Source organism: Rousettus aegyptiacus, unplaced genomic scaffold (genome assembly GCF_014176215.1).
Source record: "Rousettus aegyptiacus isolate mRouAeg1 unplaced genomic scaffold, mRouAeg1.p scaffold_m13_p_5, whole genome shotgun sequence".
Lineage (NCBI taxonomy): Eukaryota > Metazoa > Chordata > Mammalia > Chiroptera > Pteropodidae > Rousettus > Rousettus aegyptiacus.
This window is the reverse complement of record NW_023416308.1, coordinates 88,346,134-88,366,054: the sequence shown is the minus strand read 5'-3', so window position 1 is coordinate 88,366,054 and position 19,921 is coordinate 88,346,134. Positions and strand designations below refer to the sequence as shown.

Here is a 19,921-nt window from a genome sequence, read left to right as displayed (position 1 = left end):
CCTGGGGTGCTTGCTAAAGTGCAGATTCCTGGGCTCACCCTAGACTTTTGCCATGAGATTCTCTGACGGGGGATTCCTGGAATCGGCTTTTAAAAATAATCACCTGAGGTTTTTCTGATTAAAATGGAGATATGAGGATCACTGGTCATTGACATATGTTCAGCTAATTAGGTGTTTTGTTTTTGCTTTTAAAAAAATCTATAAAGCTATATATTTACTTACTATTCATTTGATCAAAACCCTCATTTGTGTGGCTCTTGGTCTTTGACAATAGAGCAAAAAGGCTTTTTCCCCATCTTAATGATCCTTAAGCTACTCAACCTAGGTCCAGATTGGCTTCCTTGGTCGGTGTGTTCAATATTTCCCACTTAGGTGAAGCGGGGTGCCTCATTTCTATCCCTGAGCTGTTACCTGTCTGTGGGGGTCTGGTCTTCTCGTGATAGTTGAATAGTTGTACAAGAGTGGACCTTCTGATACATTTGGCCCTGTTAAAGTTATTTTTAAAGATCAAGTTTGTTCTTATTATTTCCTTCCCAGAAATAATTCTGGAATAATTGAAAGTCCTAGCCCTTGATGTCTGTGCTTCCCCTCCCCTCTGTTCACTCTCTAAACAAAGGCATCATGTTTTAATAGACACCATAACAGTAAAATTAGCTTTATTAGACTCCAGGTGGATTTAAAATGGAACCTACTAGCAGCTCTGGCTGGCTTGGAAGTCATGTGTTTTATTTTGAGCAGAGAATGCAGGTAGTCTCAGTGCCTGGTAGGGGATTAAATGATTATTGAATTAAAGTAGCCAAATAACACAAGTATCCTTCATTCTTAGATCCTGCCCTGGTGGTTTTTGCTAATTGTGTTTTGAAAAAACTAGACTCCAGCTTGGAGTTTTAATCTCTCCTGTTATGCCACAAGAGAAAGCACAGTTATCTTTCCCACTTCAGCCCCCACTTCACCTGGCTCATGAGCATTCTAGGTTCTTGGAAAGCTAGAAATGTGAGGCAAATTGCAGTTTACTAGCTTTGTGCCAGAGGACCCACAACTAGTCAGGTCCCTTTTCCCCTGCAAAGTCCCAGCATATACCTTCATTAAATAATATGTTACACTGAGGTGATACTACTCACTTTGTCCTAATGTTTTTATATCTGCCCTCTAAAAGAAAAGGAGCACATTTATTAGGCTATAGAACAGGGGGAAACTGAGGCACAGGTGGCCCAACCAGTTATTCGTTGAGCCCATCTGATTTGTGGCCTGTTCATTTTCTACTCGTTCTTCCTAGTGTGCCTTGGAGGCACCACCAGGTTGAACAGTTTTTGGTCCTTAGGACAAAGGGCAGATGCCCTATATGTTTTCAGCTTATTAGGAATATTCGATAGAGAGTTTCAAGGTTAGAGGACACATCCATTAGCTGATGGTCAAGACCGCTTCATTTCGGACTTTTCAATCTAAGCTTCTAAGCATTATGATAAGTACAGCCCAGGAGGCGAATGTAAAGGTAATTTTCTCACCAGTTCTTCCTGCATGGTATACAAGTCTGTCTTTGAGTGTCGGGGCACCAGCTGGAGCAGTATCAGAGCCTGCAGAGTGGAGGGATATGAAGGGCAGGTCAGAGTCACCCCTTTTTTAATTTTTATTTTTACGCCTACAGCACCTGGTCTTCCTAGGTGGTCTCCCATCTAAGTACTAACCAGGCCCAACCCTGCTTAGCTTCCAAGATCAGACGAGATCGGGCTCGTTCAGGGTGACATGGCCGTAGACAGCATTTTATTTTTTGATTACTAAGGTAATATATGTTTATTGTTAGACACTTGAAAACAGATAATCCCAAGGAAGTAAATAAAAATCCAACACTGGTAACATTTTGGCAAATATTCTTCTGGTGTGTGTGTGTGTGTGTGTGTGTGTGTGTGTGTGTGTGTTTTAATTTTCATACATCGATTAGGGTCTAAGCTCAAAGTATAAGGGAAAAAAAAGTCTCAAAGCCAAAATCACCATGGACAGTAATTTTTATGCACTCTAAAGTTTGGAAACATTGAATTAGACTCAAGGAAAGAAAAACTGAAACATGTATATGAAAAATCTAGGGGGAAAACCATTTTACTTGTGAGATTACTATCAAATACCTAATGGGGAGTGGATAGTGGTGGAGAATTGAACTCTGTTCTTGCCTGATCGTAATGTTTACGTCATTCTGTTTTAATATTAAGTTTCTATAACTTTAATATGGGTTAATTTATTTGTGAGGATGACATGTCATAGCGACATCACATTTTGCTCTAGGGGATAGGCTGAGTTAACCAGTAAGAAAAACAAACACAGTGCAACTCCGTGATAGTTGCCTACTACCACCCCACCCCCAAACACATATGCACACACGCGCACACACACACATACACAATTGGGATTATTTGTTCTATAACCTTTATTTTATGCAACAGTAAATATTCTATATCCCATTTTTTAAAGTTGCACATATTCCATTGCAACTAATCTCCTGTTGTGCATTTAGGTTATTTCTAATTATTTGCTGTCAAAAAAAAAAAATGGTGAAATTAACATTCTTTGTGTTTATCCATAATTGAGGGTAAATTCCTACAAGTGGAATCAAAGGTTTAAAGGAGATGAACATTTTTAAGGCTTTTTAAATTCATATTGTTAAATTGTCCCCAGGAACATTGTATGCTTCCTTCAAAGTGTCTGTTTCCCAGTGTCACTGGAAATTGTCATTCAAAAGACTCTTCCACAGCAAGCCTTTTTTTTTTCTTTTTTTGGATGACCCAGGGCTTCTGTTCATTGCCTAGCAAATTTATCCTGGAAAGAATAAAAGAAACGAGGCTAAAGATGATAAGTGCTGGTGGCTAGGGGTTCATGTGAGAGGGACAGAGACAGATAACAGGAAAAGGGTGAGCTTAGAGACCATTTCTTTATTCCTGTTTCCAGACATCTTAAGACAGAATATTGCTTAACACTTCAAGGGCATATGGAGTTTTAAAAGCTTATTCAATATTATTTTATTTGGAAAATTATTTGATGGCTTGTCATAGATGCTACAGGATAGGAATGACGTTTGTATATCAAAATATGAGTATGCATTTTTAAAAATTAAGCAGAGAAACACTGTTCTAAGCCAACCCTGTATTTTAGATAGAGAAACTGAAACCAGAGAGTGGGGTTTCTGTAGAACCACACAGCAAATTGATGATGGACCTGGAGCCAGAAGTAAAGTCTCCCCACTCCCTGTTCAGAGCTCTTTCAGCGAGGTAGGATAGCATGGTTCAGGGACAATGAGATAAAAGATATTAAAGCCTGTTTGGACAGATGGCCAGGCTCTCTTTTAGGGCCTGTAAGCCACCCCTCGCCCCTCCAGGACAAAGGCCCGGTGTCATTGCCATGACAGTTCTCTTCTGCTTGATCATCTCCATCTGTGAATGGAGTGAGCTTACACTTTAATAATCAGGGTCTTTCTTTGTGTGAACTTTCCCTCCCCCTGGGTAACTTCTCTTCATGCCTCAGCAGCTCAAATGTTGCTTCCTCAGAGAAGCCTTTCCTGACTGCCCAGATAGTTTAGGGTCCCTGCATGCATTCTTATAGCACCTCTTATTTTTAATACCCCTGTCATAATTATCATTCCCTTGCTTTGTACTTAATATCTCTCTCCCTGACTAAATACTCTACCAGTGTAGGAATGTTGTTTATCCTCTGTTGCTTTTGGCACATATGAAGCCTTAATAAATGCTTGAATGTTTGACTATTTGGACGGATGCTAATGAGTGAATTAGAAGTGTGTGTGGGCTGCTGGGTGGTGCTGTCTCTGATTGCCTGCAGAACTAGAAGAGCTGTCCCTTATTGCCAAGGGCATTGAGATAAGAGAAAGAAAGGAGGCCCAGCTGAAGCTGCTAGTATAGAGACAAGTCAGAGGGTATGGTCCGCTACCCTGGGTGCCCCACAGCGGTTTCCCGGGTGACGGGGTTAGCAACCACATCCAATCAAGCATTCATTGTCGCCTTGGCAGAATGAACCCTGGCAATCTAGTAGGGGTTCATAGCGAAGAGCCTCTTTGAGTCATTTTGGGGAAGAGAATTCAAGGTCAGGGTTTTCCTTGGCAAGGAGAGGACAGCAACTCGGGTCACCTGCAGCCTGGTCTTCACAGTCAATAAGCACTTGCAGTAACGGCTGTAAGGTCTGCTAGTGGCTGGCTGGGCGCCAGAGCAGCGGCGCTGTAGGCTGCGGGTCCTGCCGGCTCCGCCGGTTTCCCTCCCCTCCTCCTTCTACCCACTCCAGCTTGCAGCATCCTCTGCAAGGAGAGAGAGGAATGTGCGGCTCTCAGAAGCGCTGTCCTGGCGGAGCGGCGGCACCTGAAGCGCGCTCTGGACAGCCGGGGGCTGCTGTCTGGCGCTGCGCCACGTGCTTTGATTCGCGCTGATGTCAAGTGGGTGTGGGCTCTTAGGGAGGGTCCAGGCGAGGACGACGAGGGCGCGCGATGCGCCGCGGGCGCGCTGAGGCTCCATTGCGCTCCGTCTCCCAGAGCTGCTGACCGGAGGCCGGCCCGGGTTCGCGGAGCGGAGCGGACGCATGGAGCCGCGGCGATGCCCGCCCCGGGACGTGTGCCCCGCCGCCCTTGGGAGCTGGCTGGGGCCACCGCGGGGGCCCTGCAGGTGTGTCCGCGCAACGTAACTTTTGGGGGGCCGTGGGCTGGTCAGGTCGGCAGGGCGCAGGGTGCACGGGCTGCATTTGGGGCTGCTTTTGTTCCTGGGCGCTGGCGTTCGGGAGCCTGTTTGCCCCTGGCTGGCCATCTGCGTGGGAGCCGCAGCGCGCTGCTGGAGTTTCAGCGAGAGAATTCATTGAGCCGGCACCCGGCTTTGGTTACTCACCGGGAAGGGCGCCGAGGGAGCTGCCTTGTTGTTTTGAGAATTTGGTCTCTTAAGTACAGCCTGCGTTCATGGTAACAGGTTTATAAGCAGACAGCGCGGATTCCCGAAATCGCTGTGGTTGGGGGCACCGGTCGGTCGGGGGTGGTGGGGGGAGTGGGCAGCGGCGACCTCGCTACCCGTTCCGCCCCGCGCGCCGGGGCGCCCGTCCCTCCCCCCTTCTTGCGGGAGGCAGCTATGTGAGAGGTAAGGGGTCAGCTTCTCGCCGGTGACAGGTCTGGTTTCAGACACACCTTCCCAGAGGAATGCGGAGGCTTTGTTCCAGGCGCCCGTCCCAGCCCCGAGCCCAGAAGCCTGCGGGCGTGGGGCCGGAGCTCCGTGCCATTACTCATCTTTTATGGCCACGCCGTGAGCCCTCCGGTCGGCAAGTTAATTATTAATGTGTCTAGGCTGGAGAGAGGGAATCTGGAAATGACATTGGTGGGTTGCAGGTTTTTCTTTCCCTTTATTTTTTTTTGGCGTTGGCAACCAAGGTTTAAAGATATTAAGATATTGCAGCCCATTTTCTGAGTAGGATGAGTAGGATGCTGGCGTTACCCCCCTTCACCACCCCCCCAACTCGTGACCGGCATGCTGGTCAGCGGGGAAGGGATCCCCTTTCTGAATCTGTGAGACAGCCCTCCCTATCTCCCCAGAGAGGGTAGAAAGAGAGTGGATCTCGGTTTCAAGTATACTTTTTAACCAGCACCTATCTTATCTCTTACTTTTCCAAACCACCCTCACTCCCATCCCCTGCCTGCGGGCAGTTTCCTGATGAGGCTTGCAGGCCGGGTGTGTGAGACCTGGGTCCTCAGCCGGCAGTTCGGAGAGTTCTGAAAAGTGCTGCCTCCTCCCAGCCCCAGTGCCTCTCTCTGCTCCTGCGCAACAAGTGGCCTCGGGTGTATGTTCAAGGCTTTGGTCTTTAAGACTGTGGAGGAGGCAAAAGGGCCTGCCAGATGGTCACCTGACCTGTCTTACGTGCCCTCAGAGCAAGAGGAAGATGGGGAATTGCTGAGGGCGCAGTGCAGCTCCTGCTCAGAAGGTTTCTGTTTTCCTCCCCGCTGTCTGGAAGAAGGTGAATTCTAAGACTAGTAGTGTCCCAAGGTGTGCTCCTTGTGTGCTGGTGTATTTCAGGGTGTGTGTGTGTGTGGGGGGGGGCTACTGAATGGAAATGGAAAAAGGCTTAAATAGAGGTCTGTGGATTGGGCTTGGCTTTGGGGAGGGGAGTTGGATGGGGCTGGTTGGAGGCAGGCCTCTGCGAGAGGAGAGAGTTGTCATACTCAACCCTCTAGGCAGCATTGTGCCTTAGAAACCTGGGAAACTTTTTTCTTTGTCACTTTAGGATGGAGTACTCAGCCTCGTAAGCCAAAGGATTGATGGGTTTGTAGAGTAAGTGTGATGAGATCAGCACATCTTGGAAGTTTACACTCCGGGAGGAGTTTGGAAAAGGGGATGAGATTATGGGATGAGGACCCTGTAGAGAGGGGTGGTCTTAGGTGGACAAGAAGTGGACGGAGGGAGCATTGCTGTGGACATTGGATCAGAGAGATTCTTATCCAGAGACAGCCTGCTGTAGTTGCCCATATCTCTCCCTTTAGGAATTTAGCTTGCAAGGTTCACCTTTCTTCTGGCTCTGGTCTTCATGCCGTTCCCATTTACCCTACCTAGCCTTTCAGGGAGGAAACGAGTGAAGGAGATCTTGGCTTCAGAGAGGCTGCTGACCCAGACACCTGAGTTACTGGGGAGTCCATGCCACACCTGTCCTCCCACCTGGGCTTGTTGTATGTCACCCCTCCTCCAAACAAATACTTTTAGAGTACCATCTTCTACAACAGTGCCTTATTCTGTCGGTGATGTACTGGCATTCTGTGAGTGGAGGATTTGGAGATGGCCCTGATTAGGAATGTGTTTTGTTGTTGTTGTTTTTATTATGGGACGCCTACCCAAGGTTGCTTTCTAAAGTCTGCTTACCGTGTAGCCTGCCGGTCATGACCGACTATACATTGATAAGAGCCTGACCACTTCTTGGGGAGATTACTCAGGTGGTTCTGTAAAAGGTAGGTGGTAGTAGAGTCCCTTGGGCACTGTTAAGTGAACAGGAGGTTATCAAGGGTATTGGGGAAAGTGAAGCAGTTTTCAAAAAGGCTGTGGGATTGTGGGGTAAGGGGAGGGTTGGGGTCATTATAGGTTTCAGGGTCAGAAGACGGAGCCGGCCTAGTTTGGAGATTCCCTCATGTGATCTGTTCCTAATGTCTCTGCCATGCAGAGCAGGCTGTGATGAGTCCTCAGTAGAGGCCTCTGTTCTGGGGCCTGACCGCCCCTGACACCTGGGAAAAGGGCAGCCTGTTTCTGTACACCAGCTCCTGGGCTTGTCTTCTCCCTGCCCTCTTAAAGGAGGCGTTAGAATTGATGGTGGCTGTTACTATGTTCCTCGGCGCATCTGTGGCAGAGAGCCTGTTCCTCGATGGACAGCAGGAGAAAGTACTCAGGCTAAGAGAGAGGTGCTCTCAAAGGTTTGTCCTGAATCACACCAGATCAAGAGGGGCAACAGCATAAAGTAAAGACCCTGACAGCATTTGCAGTCTTGGTTTGCAAAAGCATGAAATTCTTCCCTAGGGTTTATACTGTCTCTGGTGAGGAGAAAAGAGGCTAGTATTCCCGGTCTATGTTGCATGTGTATCCATGAACAAGGGGAATGAGAATGAGGGGTTGAGGTCAATGGTGTGTGGCACTTTCTCTGCAGGTTTGGTTTCAATCTCAGTCTCTGTTGTTTACTAGCTTTGTGTTCCCAAGCCTCTCCAAGTCTCAGTTTCCCTACCTGTTAGGGATAAGGATGCTGTTCTTCACCACCCCCCATAACTAAGGGTTATATGAGATGTGTGTAAAGGATTTAACACAGTGATCATTAATTGGCAGCTATTATTTTTTAGTTACCTAAAGGTAACTATGGGATCTTTGGAGCAGCAGTTGAGAGTTGTTTTATTATGTGAAAAATGAGAATGTCAGAAATGCCATATGGTACCACCACAGAGACCATATCTGGACTTGTAGGGTCAGACTTGAGAACTGCCCTGGAGGAGTTTCTTTGGACCTCCTGTCAAACCTGTTTTCCAGCCTCAGGTCATTATATTCAAAGAGGCCTTGGGGATCTATGAATCCCTGACTGTAGGCACGCTGCATGGTTGAACTGGAAAGGTGGCAGGCAGGCTTAAACTACTGCTAAAGCAGCCGTCTCTGGTCTAGCCAGGATTACGGGATGTTAGTGCTAAGAGCAACCAGATGCCTAGCATTTTTAAGCTAAGTGATTCTGGACAAGTCCTTTTATCTTTTTAAGCCAGTGTCTTGTGAGAATAAAAAAAACCCTGCCTCACATAGTTCTCATGATCAAATGAGATAATATATGCAAAATTGTCAGGCAGCATGCACATATCGATAGCTTACTATGTACCAGACACTCTTCTGAGTGCTTTCATGTATTAATTCATTTAATTCTCACATGATGAAGTTAATTATTTTCCACATTTTATTGATGTGGAAGTTGAGCTGTTAGGAATTGTAATTCTTATTGTTGGGTAGCCAACCTCCTGTGGAAATCATGCATTTAGTCATAAACCAAATTTTTAGCAAATATGTTTGCACATTGCCTTTCTTCCATTGAACATCTCAGGCTAATTTTGGATATAAGTTTGAAAAATGAGTAAAAGAGGTCCTTACTGGTCAGTTCTTTTGGGGCTTAGAGACATAGCACCTTCTTGGCTGACTTTTAAGTGTCATTTGTGTGGGACTTCACCCATCTTGTGCCCACTCACCTACAGATGCCTTTGAAGAAAGAGGTTATTAGTTCGATTTGACTTCAGGCAAAGGAAATCTTCATGGTTGGTTTAGAGCCAACCATGAGGCCTGGCATTTTCAAGGTCCCATCTTTCTTTCTGATGGTTCTGGTTACCTGTTTTGCCTCTTTCCCTCTGCTCTAATCTGCCAGTGAGTGCTCAGGTCTGAAGTTAGAAGTGCTCAGGTCTGTGTTAGAAGAAAAAAGAAAAAGAAGAAACAAACACCCTGTGAATATAAGGGCTTCTGGCTGGTCGTGTTTTAAACACGGGTGGTGGGGCTCATTAACAGACAGTTATGATCACAGCCTTAAGTCCATTCTCATGGCTTTTGAGGCATGTTTTTATAGGATAAGAAAAAGGCTGCAGCTTTGTAGGTTATTTTTATGACAAGAATAATATTTATGGGGGTGTGACACAAAGGAATAAAAGTAGAGTTTGGAATAAGAAATGAAAAGCCCCTGGTGGGGCTCCAGGCATCAGGAGTTCTAGAGCTCTTTTTGGCAGAGAGAGAGTTTTCGTGACCTGGACCTGGGCTCCCTGGCTCCCACAGCAGCCTGGTGATGTTGTCGGAGTGAGTATTGTTTCTGTCATTTTATTGGAAACTGGAGTGACTTGCTAAAGGTCAGGTAGCCAGGTATATAATGGTGGAGACTGGATTCCAGGTCTCTGACTTTCTCACTCAGAGGCAAACAGTCTCATTTATCTTTGTAATAATTTTAAGAATTTTTCCTATTATGTACACATTGTGGAAAATTTAGAATATCACCTAGGAAGATAGAAGGGGTGAATCATGGTTCAAGAGCCATGGATAAACCACTGTTTATATTTTGGTGGACTTCTAAGGACTTATTTTTTTAGGAAGAGGGAACATTTATTGTTGTCAGGAAGATCTGCTTGTTCTTCATACATTTCTGAGCATATATAGTTTCTTGTCTTGGAGCCGGCATTCTTTCTGTAAGCTTTGATTCCGTACAAATTCTAGTCACGTTCTTTATTTTATGTGAAACACTGTGATAGGCACAGTGAGGGAGAGAAAGATGAGCAAGTCATTCCTGCCTTTAGAGAGTTTATAATGAAGTGGGAGAGGCAGATGTGTGCTCATCCAATTAGTCCAGCATAATAGTAATAGCGAAGGGTTGTCGTGTCTAGCTCTTTTCCAGGTGCTTTAGACAAGTTACGATTAACCCCAAACCTTGTGAAGGAGGTATTACCCATTTTACAATTGTAGAATCTAAGAGGCTAAATGGCTGCCTTGGGTGATAAAATTAACAGCCACTCAATTGAAATTCAGGTTGTCCCATGACAAAGCCAAGTGGTCTCTCAATTGAAAACTGCTGATATAATTCCATAAAAGAGAAGCACAAAGTCAGCCTTTCAAGATGAGATAAGGTACAGCATCCACCTCTTTGCCATTCTCTCTCTTTTCTTTTTCCTCTATCTGGTTTTAGGATGAGTAATTCTAATTATTTGAGTGGTATCCTACCTTTTTACAAAGTTCCCTGCTTGGATTCTTTTGCTTATTTGGACCACTTGATAATCTGAGATGTCAGAACTGGGAGGAAATGGAAAGTTCATCCTGACCATCCTCTTTATTTTCTTATTTTGGGAAAACTGAGTTTCAGAGAAGGGAAGTGACCTGGGCAGCCATCATCTTAGTTAAACTATGACCAGAACTCAGTTTTTTTTTTTTTCCACTAGAGTTTCCCAAAGGATATAGGCTAACACAGGGGTGAATATTTTGTATTTGAATAGTTTTATGCAGAGTATATAATTTTTTTCATGTGTTTTGAAGAGAAATACAGCAAGAATATCAAATTCATTATTTTTTTATTCAGTTATTGCTTAGGATGTAGCTAAAGTCTGTGGTCTATTTAAAGGAAAAATGGAAGTACGGGTTGAACAGAGATTTGGTAGAAACTGTGCAGGCAGTGCGTGGGTAGCGTGTGGGTAACAGTAGGGAACTGGTTCCTATATACTAATTTTCACTCTCTGACAGGACTTACTTGCCCTGCCAGCTTTATTCTTTTAAGGGCATGAAGAATGGGGCCAGCCCCTAGTGGAAACATACCTCCTAGGCATTTTACCTGTGCTTCAGTATTAATGAGCTCATCATGTGTACATTAAGAAAGCTTGGAGGAGTTGATTAACAAGCCCATGGTCACATACAAGAGATTAGAGAGTCAGGGTTCAAATCCCAGCTTGGACACCTTCCATTGCTCCTCCTAGCCACCTGCCACATTCCACAAGTTGAGTGAGCCCTGGACCCAGCCCGCCCCTGTCCTCTTGGGTTCCAACACCTTATTCAGGGTGCCAGGCTCAAGTGAATGTGGAAATGAATGTGGTTGGGTTGCTAGATTGCCACTGCAGTCTGCTAATTTAAAGCTTAATTTTGATAGAATTTCAAAGAATGCACTGTATTTATAATATGTGGTATTTATCAAAACTGACTCATGCTGGTAAGCGATAGAACCCTTATCTTGGCTTCCTTTTGGCTTCTGTTCACATTGTGATGACGCCATGTGAATTGTGAGCTCCAGGAAGATATGGACTGTTCCTGTCAGTCTTTCTAAAGGTCAATTACCACATTATTTTTGAGATTGATTCATCTATCCATACTTGGAGAGTTCAGAGAATCAACTAGTAAGTATTTACCTCGAGTTGGGGTATGGAGGTTTATGGAAGAAACCCAGAGTTGCTCCAGAACTCACCTCGACTTGCACAGACAGTAAGTGTTATCTGCACTGTGTTCCCAAGATTGTTTCTCTGGTTTAGGACCACATGGAGCATGGTCTCTTTCATGAGGCAGACTGCCCATCTGCTATGCATGCAGTGCTATGGTAGTGGAGTAGGCTGAATGATGGCCCCTTTCACAGAAGATGTCCATATTCCAATCCCCAGAACCAGTGAATATATTACCATTTGTGGTAAAAGGGACTTTGTAGGTGTGATTAAGTGAAGGATCCTGGGATGGGGAAATGATCCTGGATTATCTGGGTAAACTCAGTATAATCAGAGGAGTCTTTAAAAGAGTGTCAGAGTGAAGAGAAGGAATCATAACAGTGGCAGAGGTTGGAGTGATGCAAGGCCATGAGTCAAGGGATGTGGGCAGCCTCTAGAGGCTGAAAAAGGCAGGGAATGAATTCTCTCCTGGAGCCTCCAGAAGGAAAGCAGCACTATTGACACTTTGATTTTAGCCCAGTGAAACTGATTTTGGACTTCTGATCTCTGGAACTATAAGATGATAAATTTGTGCGTGTGTGCGTGCGTGTGTGTGTGTGTGTGTGTGTGTGTGTGTGTGTGTGTGTTTTAAGCTACTAAATTTGTGGTAATTTGTTACAATAGCAGTAGGAAACCAGTACAGATGGGTACTGAAAATCAAACAGCAAATGCAGCATAGTCCCTGCCTTCAGTAGCTCTCCGTCTGGTGGGGGAAAGGAAAGTACAGAGTCAACTTTGATAACAGTGGTGAGCCTCCCGACAGGGCTATAAGGACAGGAATCTGTGGGACCCAATCCAGCCTGGGGAGATGAGGGAAGGCTTCCTGGATGAGCCGACCTCATAGGTGCCCCTGAAGGAGACTTGGAGTTAGGAGACAGAAAAGGGGGCTGAGAAGAGCCTTTATGGCAGAGAGAAGAGCATGTTCAAAGTCATGTTGATAAGACCCGAAAACTAGGTAGAGGCTACTAGCCAGGCCTTGCAAAGCAGAAAGCTGATTCCACCTAGCTTGGCCCTGTTTTCAGACTAAAGCCTTTTAGACCTTGCATAGTGAGGAAATAAGATGCAAGAGTCTTGTTGCTGCTACTCCTTCAGGGTTGTGTGGCAATAGTCATAACATCCCAAGTAGCTGCTAGCTCTTTTGCATACATTGTCCCATTTAATCCTCACAACAACTGTGTCAGGTAGTTATTGAGGAAAATGAGACTTAGGTGAAGTAATGGACCCAAAGCCACACAGCTTGTAAGTAGTGGGGCTGAGATTTGAATCCAGACCTTTAGGCTTCAGAGCCCAGAGTTCTCAGTATTCTCTTCTGTGGTAAAAAGATCACTGGGCCAGTAATCAGTGACCTGAGTTTAACGCTAGCTCTGCTGCTTGTTAGAACAGGTCAACCCACTCTCTAACCTAATTTCCCATCTGTAAAAGGGGATAAGAGGCCTGCTGCTTCAGAGATGATGTGAGCATAAAGGAAATCCTAAAGGAATGTGTTTTTGCTGTGAACTATAGGACTCTTTCTCACCAGAGTTTCAGATAACCTCCAGAGAGAGCTCTGTTACTGAGCCCCATCTCTTAATTCTAGGTCATCCTTAAAGGTCAGAGAATAGGTTGGGAATTGGGCCACAAGGAATCATTGAGGTGACCACATGGGGCTAGTGTGTTTGCATCCATGCATAATGTGGAAACAGAAAGTGGGCAAGAAAGAGTTAGCTCTCTCAGGGTACCGAGAGTGGGGGTGTAAGTCTGGAAGGAAGAAGTGTTATCTGCACTGTGTTCCCAAGATGCTAATGATAGGGGGCACTGAGGAGGAAGCCTTTCCTGACTTGGAATCAGATAAGCAGCATTAGTTCCAGCCCTGCCACTTAACTGTCTGTGCAAGTCGAGGTGAGTTCTGGAGCTTCAGCCTCTTCACCTATAAAATCGGGCTAATGATACCGACTTTGCAGAGTATGTGAAAGCAGCCTGCCCAGTTCCTTGCATGTGGTGGATATTTAGTAAATAGTGACTATCTCTGAATCTGGTAGTTTCAGACTTCTCAGGGTTAATCCAGTGAATTCCAGTTCTTTGTGAGGTTCCACCTTTCTCACTTGCCTTTCAAACTCACTTTAGGAACATTGTAGATGGATGTACAGGTAGGGTCTGGCCACAGAATGGGAGACCATGAATCTCTGAGGGAGAAGGCCCTGTGCTTCCCAGTGGGAAGTAGTGACGAGTTGGTTTTCAGGTGGCTGTACTGGGTACACCGAGCCATTTTGGAAGCAAGAATATGCTTGTCTTGCCAAGTACAAGACTGAGTGTCACAGTTTTGCTTTCTGGGAATAATGGCTGTGGAGATAAAATAAGTTTGTGGCGCTGAGGTACGTCAGAGAACAGACTGCTCTTTTTAATGTCTACGTTTTCTGATTATTCAGTAAATGTGCTTATTTTAGAATATTTGGAAAATCCTCCCCACCCCCCAAAAAGTTTACTTCCATACCCAGAGATAATTACTGCTAACATTTTGTTATACTTCATTCTTTTTTGGAATACACGTATGCTTTTTTCAAAATGCATAGTTTAATATGCTTTATTCACTTAACATGTCACGTGCATTTCTCAGATCATTATGTATCCTTTAAAAACATTTTTATTTGCTACATGTGCCATACTTAATAATTCCCCATTCAGTAGTTGGGCGTTTAGATTGCTGCCATTAAAATACATAAATACACATTTTCTCCTAAAATACATACAGATATTTGACTTTCTTTTTTAAACCATTCTTAGATTCCTGAAACTATATTTTTTTGGTTTAAGACTACGGACATTTAAAAGTGCATAGTTGTGGGATTATCAGACTGTTCTATTTACATTATGTACATTAAAAAGCAAAAAAGTTATGGCTTGTTAGGGGGCTTGTGGGCCAGCCGAGCAGGGTCTCTGCTTTTGACTGTTGTGTCCAGAGGCTGCCTCCCGGCTGCTCACTCGCTTTCTGATGGACAGTACAATTGGCCTCTTGTGGCTCCTCAGTGAAATTTAAGTAATAGGTCAGCCTTTCCAGTGCTTCTCTCTCTCTGTCAGGAAGTTCGTCTTTGAATCTAACCTAAATCTCATCTTCTGCATTTTAAATCCACACCTGCTGCTGATTCCTTTTAGTGGAGTGGAGCAGAGTGGAGCTGTGCACTGTCTGCAGGCAGCCCACTCGCCTCTCTTCCCACTGCCTGACCATCATAGCTTCGGCCACCAGCCTTATGTTACCCTGGAGGAAACTTGAGGGTCTCTGGCTGCTGCTGTCTCGACTGGGACGCCGGTCCCTGCATCAAGTTGCTGCCGATAACGCCAGGTAGGGTTTCTGAACCCGAGAGCGCCCGCGCCATGGAAGCCAGCATCTCGGCCTCTCCCATGCCTGCTGCAGAACTCTTGAGGGCAATTAGCATTCAGAGTGGTGCTCTCCTATTGACACTGCATGTCTATCAGATTCATTCTCTAGGAAAAAAGGAATGTGGCTGGAGCAAGGATTAATTGGGCTTCAGTCCCAAGCACATTGGCCAAGTGGTACTGTGCAGTAAAGGAGGATGGCTAGGCACGAAGGGGCATTTGAGTGCATTCTGGTGATAGGAAAGTGGGCTGTCAGTGTGGGAATGGAGGATCCCAGGTCCCACCCTGGGCCTCCTACCTTTAGCATCAAGCAGCCACTGTGCCCTCTGCTCCAACAGCCTTGGCCATATCTTTTAGCCAGTCCTTAGTGGGGAGCTGACAGCTTTATTATGGGGCAGTAAGAATATTAGTTTGGAAGGGAAATGAATATAGCCACAACTTTATGGACAGCAAGAGGCCCCTTGTAATCCTCATTTGGGCATTTTAGAGCTGACTGGCAACAGGCCAGCAGAATGGAGCGAGTCACAGAGGAAACAGCACCTGTGGGAGTATCTAAATGTGGCTAGCCCCCAAAGCATCCCTGGGACTCATCCTGGCTGACCTCCAACTCTGCCATCCCTTCCGTGCCAGCACCAGCAGATCTTGCTTTAATAGAAACTATTAGATGCTCTCAATTTTACCTCGTCAGAAGGTCTACACTCTTAAATGAGATGCTTTGTTTTGTAATTGCTGTTCCCTTCCTCAGTGCCTGGTGCTGACACTTGATTGAAATGAAACAAAGCATTTATGAGGCAAAATCCAGTGGTTTTATGCACTTGGTAAAAATAAAATAAAATAAAAATAAAAAGCTAGTTTTCTGCTCCTCAGCCCCCATTTAAAATTTCTATGTCAGATTATTTTTACTCCTTTTGAAGAGGTGAAGGTTTTTTTCCTGGTTCTTTTTATTGTTACCTCAAATTCTCTTTGGGACTGGATGGATATCAGTAGTACCTTTGGCTTAGCAAGTTGGAGCCCCACATCCCTACTGCAAGACCTTAGCTGAGTGGATGCCATCGTAGCTACACTTAAAAATCCTTTGGGGAGCTTTAAAAAAATACTGATGCCAGTGATGCTGATTTATTTGGTCTGGGTTGAGCTCTGGCATCACTGGTTTAAAAGCATTCCACAGGTGATTCTAATGTTCCGTGATTTTCCCCAAATAAAGAGAAAGATGTGTGTGCCGTGTCCTATCAGTAATTTCCCTTTCTGGGACGATGCGTAAGAAGCCAGTGATAACTGCAGCAGAAGGTTACTCCACACCTTAATGGAAGCAGAAGGGGCAAAATGACAAATGAGAAGATTGTGTCATGCCTTTCATGTGTGACGTTGGCTTGATGGGAAGCCCCTGTAGATGTACCTAGCGCCTCTTTCTCTTATTGGGGTGTGCTTTGCTGTGTCATTCTGCCTGGTGATTAAGCAGGCGACCTGGACAGGATGAGTATACTTTAGTGAAGGCGAAAGATAACAGGAACAAACAGGGTATGAGTGTGTTTAAAAGTGGTTCATTAGCCAGAGCCTAGATTCACTTTTTTCTCAGTCTTTTGGAGCATGGGGTACATGGAGTAGGGGACAGTATGATGAGTAAGTGGCAGAGGATGACTTTCAGTTTGGGTCTAGAAGACAGATAGGTTAAAGTAGCAGGGGCCTTCATGGCTTTTGGTTACCCCTTGCAGGCTGGGATTCCTAAGGCCTCACTTCTGCTAGTTTCTTCTTGAAGGTTGTAGACATCTCTTCCCAGAGGAGTTAATAAGAGACTGAATTATTGCCCTGAGTGAATGAGCTCCTTCAATAGTTGGGTTTGCCAGTGGGTTCCCTTAAGTGATTCAAGAATGGTTATGCTCTTTGTTGGCTAATGCATTTGACTCAATGTCCTAAATCCTACCATGTGTCTTATCTTCTTTGGAGGCGTTTGTGGTTGGGCTCTGCTCCATGAGCTCCCTCTCAGTGGAGAGGCTGCTTTTGTGGTTTCAGCTGCTCCTTAGGCTGTCTCATAGTACCCCCCCCCCACCCCCCGCCCCATGCTCTGCCGTGCTCTGCGCTCTCTGCCTTAGAGAAAGAAGTTGGAGCGCCCTTGAGAGAACCTCCTGTAGTTTTCCCACAGGTGAGGAGGCCTCTAGATTAACTCCTGGGGTGCTGTTGGCACTGTTCCTCAAACTCAAATCTTGCTTAGAGAAAGCTACACACTTTTTTTTTTTGATGGGGGAGGGTTAAGTTTTCTCATGCCATTCAAACTACAGTTTGCTAACTATGTATAATAGATTCCCCTTGTGTGCTTGTTAAAAATGCACTCTCTGGGAATGGAACCTAGCAATTTGCATTTTAGCCAGAATCCCAGGCCATAATCAGGTACAGGGATATTTGAGAATCACTGTTAAAAAATGTCACCCTCTGGTTTTACAAGTGAACTATGAGACAGAGTAGTTAAATGACTTGCCCAGGATCATACAGTGAATTAGAGCTGGAACCAAGCCTGGAAGAACCCAAAGCCAAATCCAGAATGTTAACGAACCTCATATTTTTAGAGAGCTTTGTTCTTTGAAAGCATATTCTATCTTTCTGCTCCTCTAGTTTGCTAAGATGGAGTGTAATTCATCTTCTCTTTTTCACATTCTTTGTTTGGAGGGAGGGGCTGTCCTGTGCGTTATAAGTTATTGAGCAGTATCTCTTGTCCCTGGATGCCAGTAGCATCCCCACTTGTGACAACCAAAAATGTCTTCGGGTGTTGCCAGATGTCCTCTGGGGGCAAAATCACCCTGGTTGAGAACCACTACTTCAGCAATAGGAGCCACGTGTCAGGGATGTTTTCCTAATGGCATCCTACGACATATATTTTTGTTTGGGGAGTTCGCTTTTAAAATTTGCATAGCTGGTTTCTTCCTGCCATGGATACTGTGCTGGATTACATACAAAATGAAGTCACACTGAAGATAAGCTCTCTCCTCTCTTCTGTTTTGGCCTGCAGAGGAAAGGCATAAAAGCTTGGAAAGACCCTGAGTTTGGACTCCTGTCCCCGGTTTGCCTGCCAGCCCTGCAGTTATTAGCTGCGGGATCTTGGGCAAGTCTCTTAACCATCTTGAACCCTTTTCCTCATCTGATTATGATAGAAAGAGGTGTTTGTTGTGAATGAAAAATAAGTGACACCTCGAATGTGGAAGTTTTTAAAAAACATTACTTATCTATTAAGTGGCGATGATAAGATTCAGGTTTAATTACCACTTTTGAGGTTTTCTCAAATTCAAAAGTGCAGAACTCAACACAGCAATTCTAGACTTGTATTTGGCCAGGTATACTACCCTTGTTGTCTTTCTACCCATAAAGTTAATCTTCCCCTTGCCGTAAATTTAATCTCCTCTTTCTTTGGAGCCATTGCGATACCTGTTTTGGGTCATTGACTCTGCAAGATTGGTCATTAGTTTATTACCTGTGACTGGTGACAGCCAGTTTCTTTTTATGGTGAGGTTTTCAAAGGGCTGTCAGATATTTTATGAAAATCAAAACCAATACCACCTTCCTTTCCCTCATTGCCAGCACACAGAGAGGTGCATGGTAGTTGGTGCGTGAGGTCTGAATGCAGACGCTGAAGTCTGCAAGATGTATGCTGATGAACTTGGAGATTAAAGGTCTCTGAGCTCTTTGGCACAGCAGAGCTCAGCTAGTTCAGCACTTTATTTTGCAGACAAGGAAACTGAGCCCAGAGAGGGAACATGTCCGAGGTATCATAGTGGTGAAGTAAGATTACGGTTCAAGCTTTCCAAGTGCTTAGGCTCTTGATGCAGCATTCACACGTGTCCAGGCTGGCGCCTCGGATGCTGCAGGGGGAACGGGGGTGAGGGGGGTGGGGGTGGGGAGGACACGCCCCACTCCATGGCCGCCTTCTGTTTTACTTCGGATGTTGTAGGTCTTGTGAAATCATCTTTCTGTTCAGTAATTTATGGACATAGGTTCACTGAAATTCATGCAAGTACATGGCATGATTTTCACTGAGTCTTATAGCAGGACATCTTGAGGTGAAAAGGCACTGAACATAAAAGTGCTCCAGTTTCCGTGTGAACAAATTAAAGAAGAAAAAGACTGAGAAACGGAAGCTGCTTTTGTTTCTTATATAACCTCTAATACTATGCCTTGGCTGCATATTTTCTCCCACTATGATGTGCTCCTCTATTATATCATCATTCCTACTAATATTAATTGCTAGCATTATTAATACTTATTAGTCTTTATTGAGTGCTTACTGTATGCTAGTGCATGTGAAGTGTTTACCTCAATACACATCTCATTTGATAAACCCAAACGCTTTACACAGAGAGTACATTATCTCTGTTTTGTAAATGGGGAAACAGGTTAAATTACTCCAGATCACAGAAAAAGGAGGAGGGGGAACTGAGGTTCAAACCTCTCCAATTTACAAAGCCTAACTAAGCACGTTCACTGTAAACCCCACCAGCCTGTTCCTTCTCCCCAGCCAAGATCTAAGGACCTGGTGTTTGTCAGATGGCCAGTTTGAACCTCTAGGGCTGTCCTGACTGGGTGGCCCAGCTTGCTAGGCCACCACCTGCCACTGGACATTTTATCTTAGGCTGTGCCAAGAGCCTGAATGAAAAGAGCTGTCTCTGACTCAGGAACCTAGAGATCCCCTGCCAAGGGGACACATGGTCTTTAGAGAATAAAGCCTGGATTTTGGTTGGATATGTTCCTTAACCTCCTAGAGTCTCATCTTCCTTGGCTATATAATAAACTGGCAATTTCTGCCTCAACTTTTTTTCTTCTGAGAGTGTTAAGTGAAACACTTTATACTGAAAGTGTTTGTAAACTCTGAGGTTAGGGGATCATGAGAATAATGATCACTAGTGCCTAGGCCATCACCATCCTGATAATCAGAGGAGATAGAGTGGGAGCCTGGAGAATGGGACCCAGGAGGTAAAAAAGCAGTCATTTCCCTTGCCAGTCATTTCAAAGGCCTTCTCACACAGCCTTTCACCATGCAGCACCTTCATGACACTGTGCGTGGGTGTGGGGAGGCATTTCTACTTCCCTACCCTCTCTGAGGAGGTGATCACAGGCGTTAATGGGGGCTTAGTG

General features: G+C 45.0%; 1 protein-coding gene and 1 non-coding gene across 7 annotated transcripts in view; one reads left to right on the top strand and one right to left on the bottom strand.

Moving 5' to 3' along the window:
• Positions 1 to 19,921, top strand: part of PLEKHA7 (pleckstrin homology domain containing A7) — a 205,467-nt gene that overhangs the window by 71,476 nt on the left and 114,070 nt on the right. The window contains exon 1 of one of the 6 annotated variants that reach the window (XM_036221759.1): positions 2,802 to 4,652. The exons of 3 other annotated variants lie outside the window; for them this stretch is intronic. In XM_036221759.1, coding sequence (XP_036077652.1) covers positions 4,570 to 4,652 — 83 coding nt within the window. In that variant the 5' untranslated portion in view covers positions 2,802 to 4,569. Of the gene's footprint in view, positions 1 to 2,801; positions 4,653 to 5,171; positions 5,980 to 12,039; positions 14,769 to 19,921 lie in introns of those variants that run through there. 2 more of the 6 variants (XM_036221765.1, XM_036221758.1) reach the window with 2 other exon arrangements.
• LOC118603366 lies at positions 1,637 to 1,755 on the bottom strand. Its single transcript, XR_004951205.1, has one exon. It is a non-coding gene; the product is annotated as a 5S ribosomal RNA (ribosomal RNA).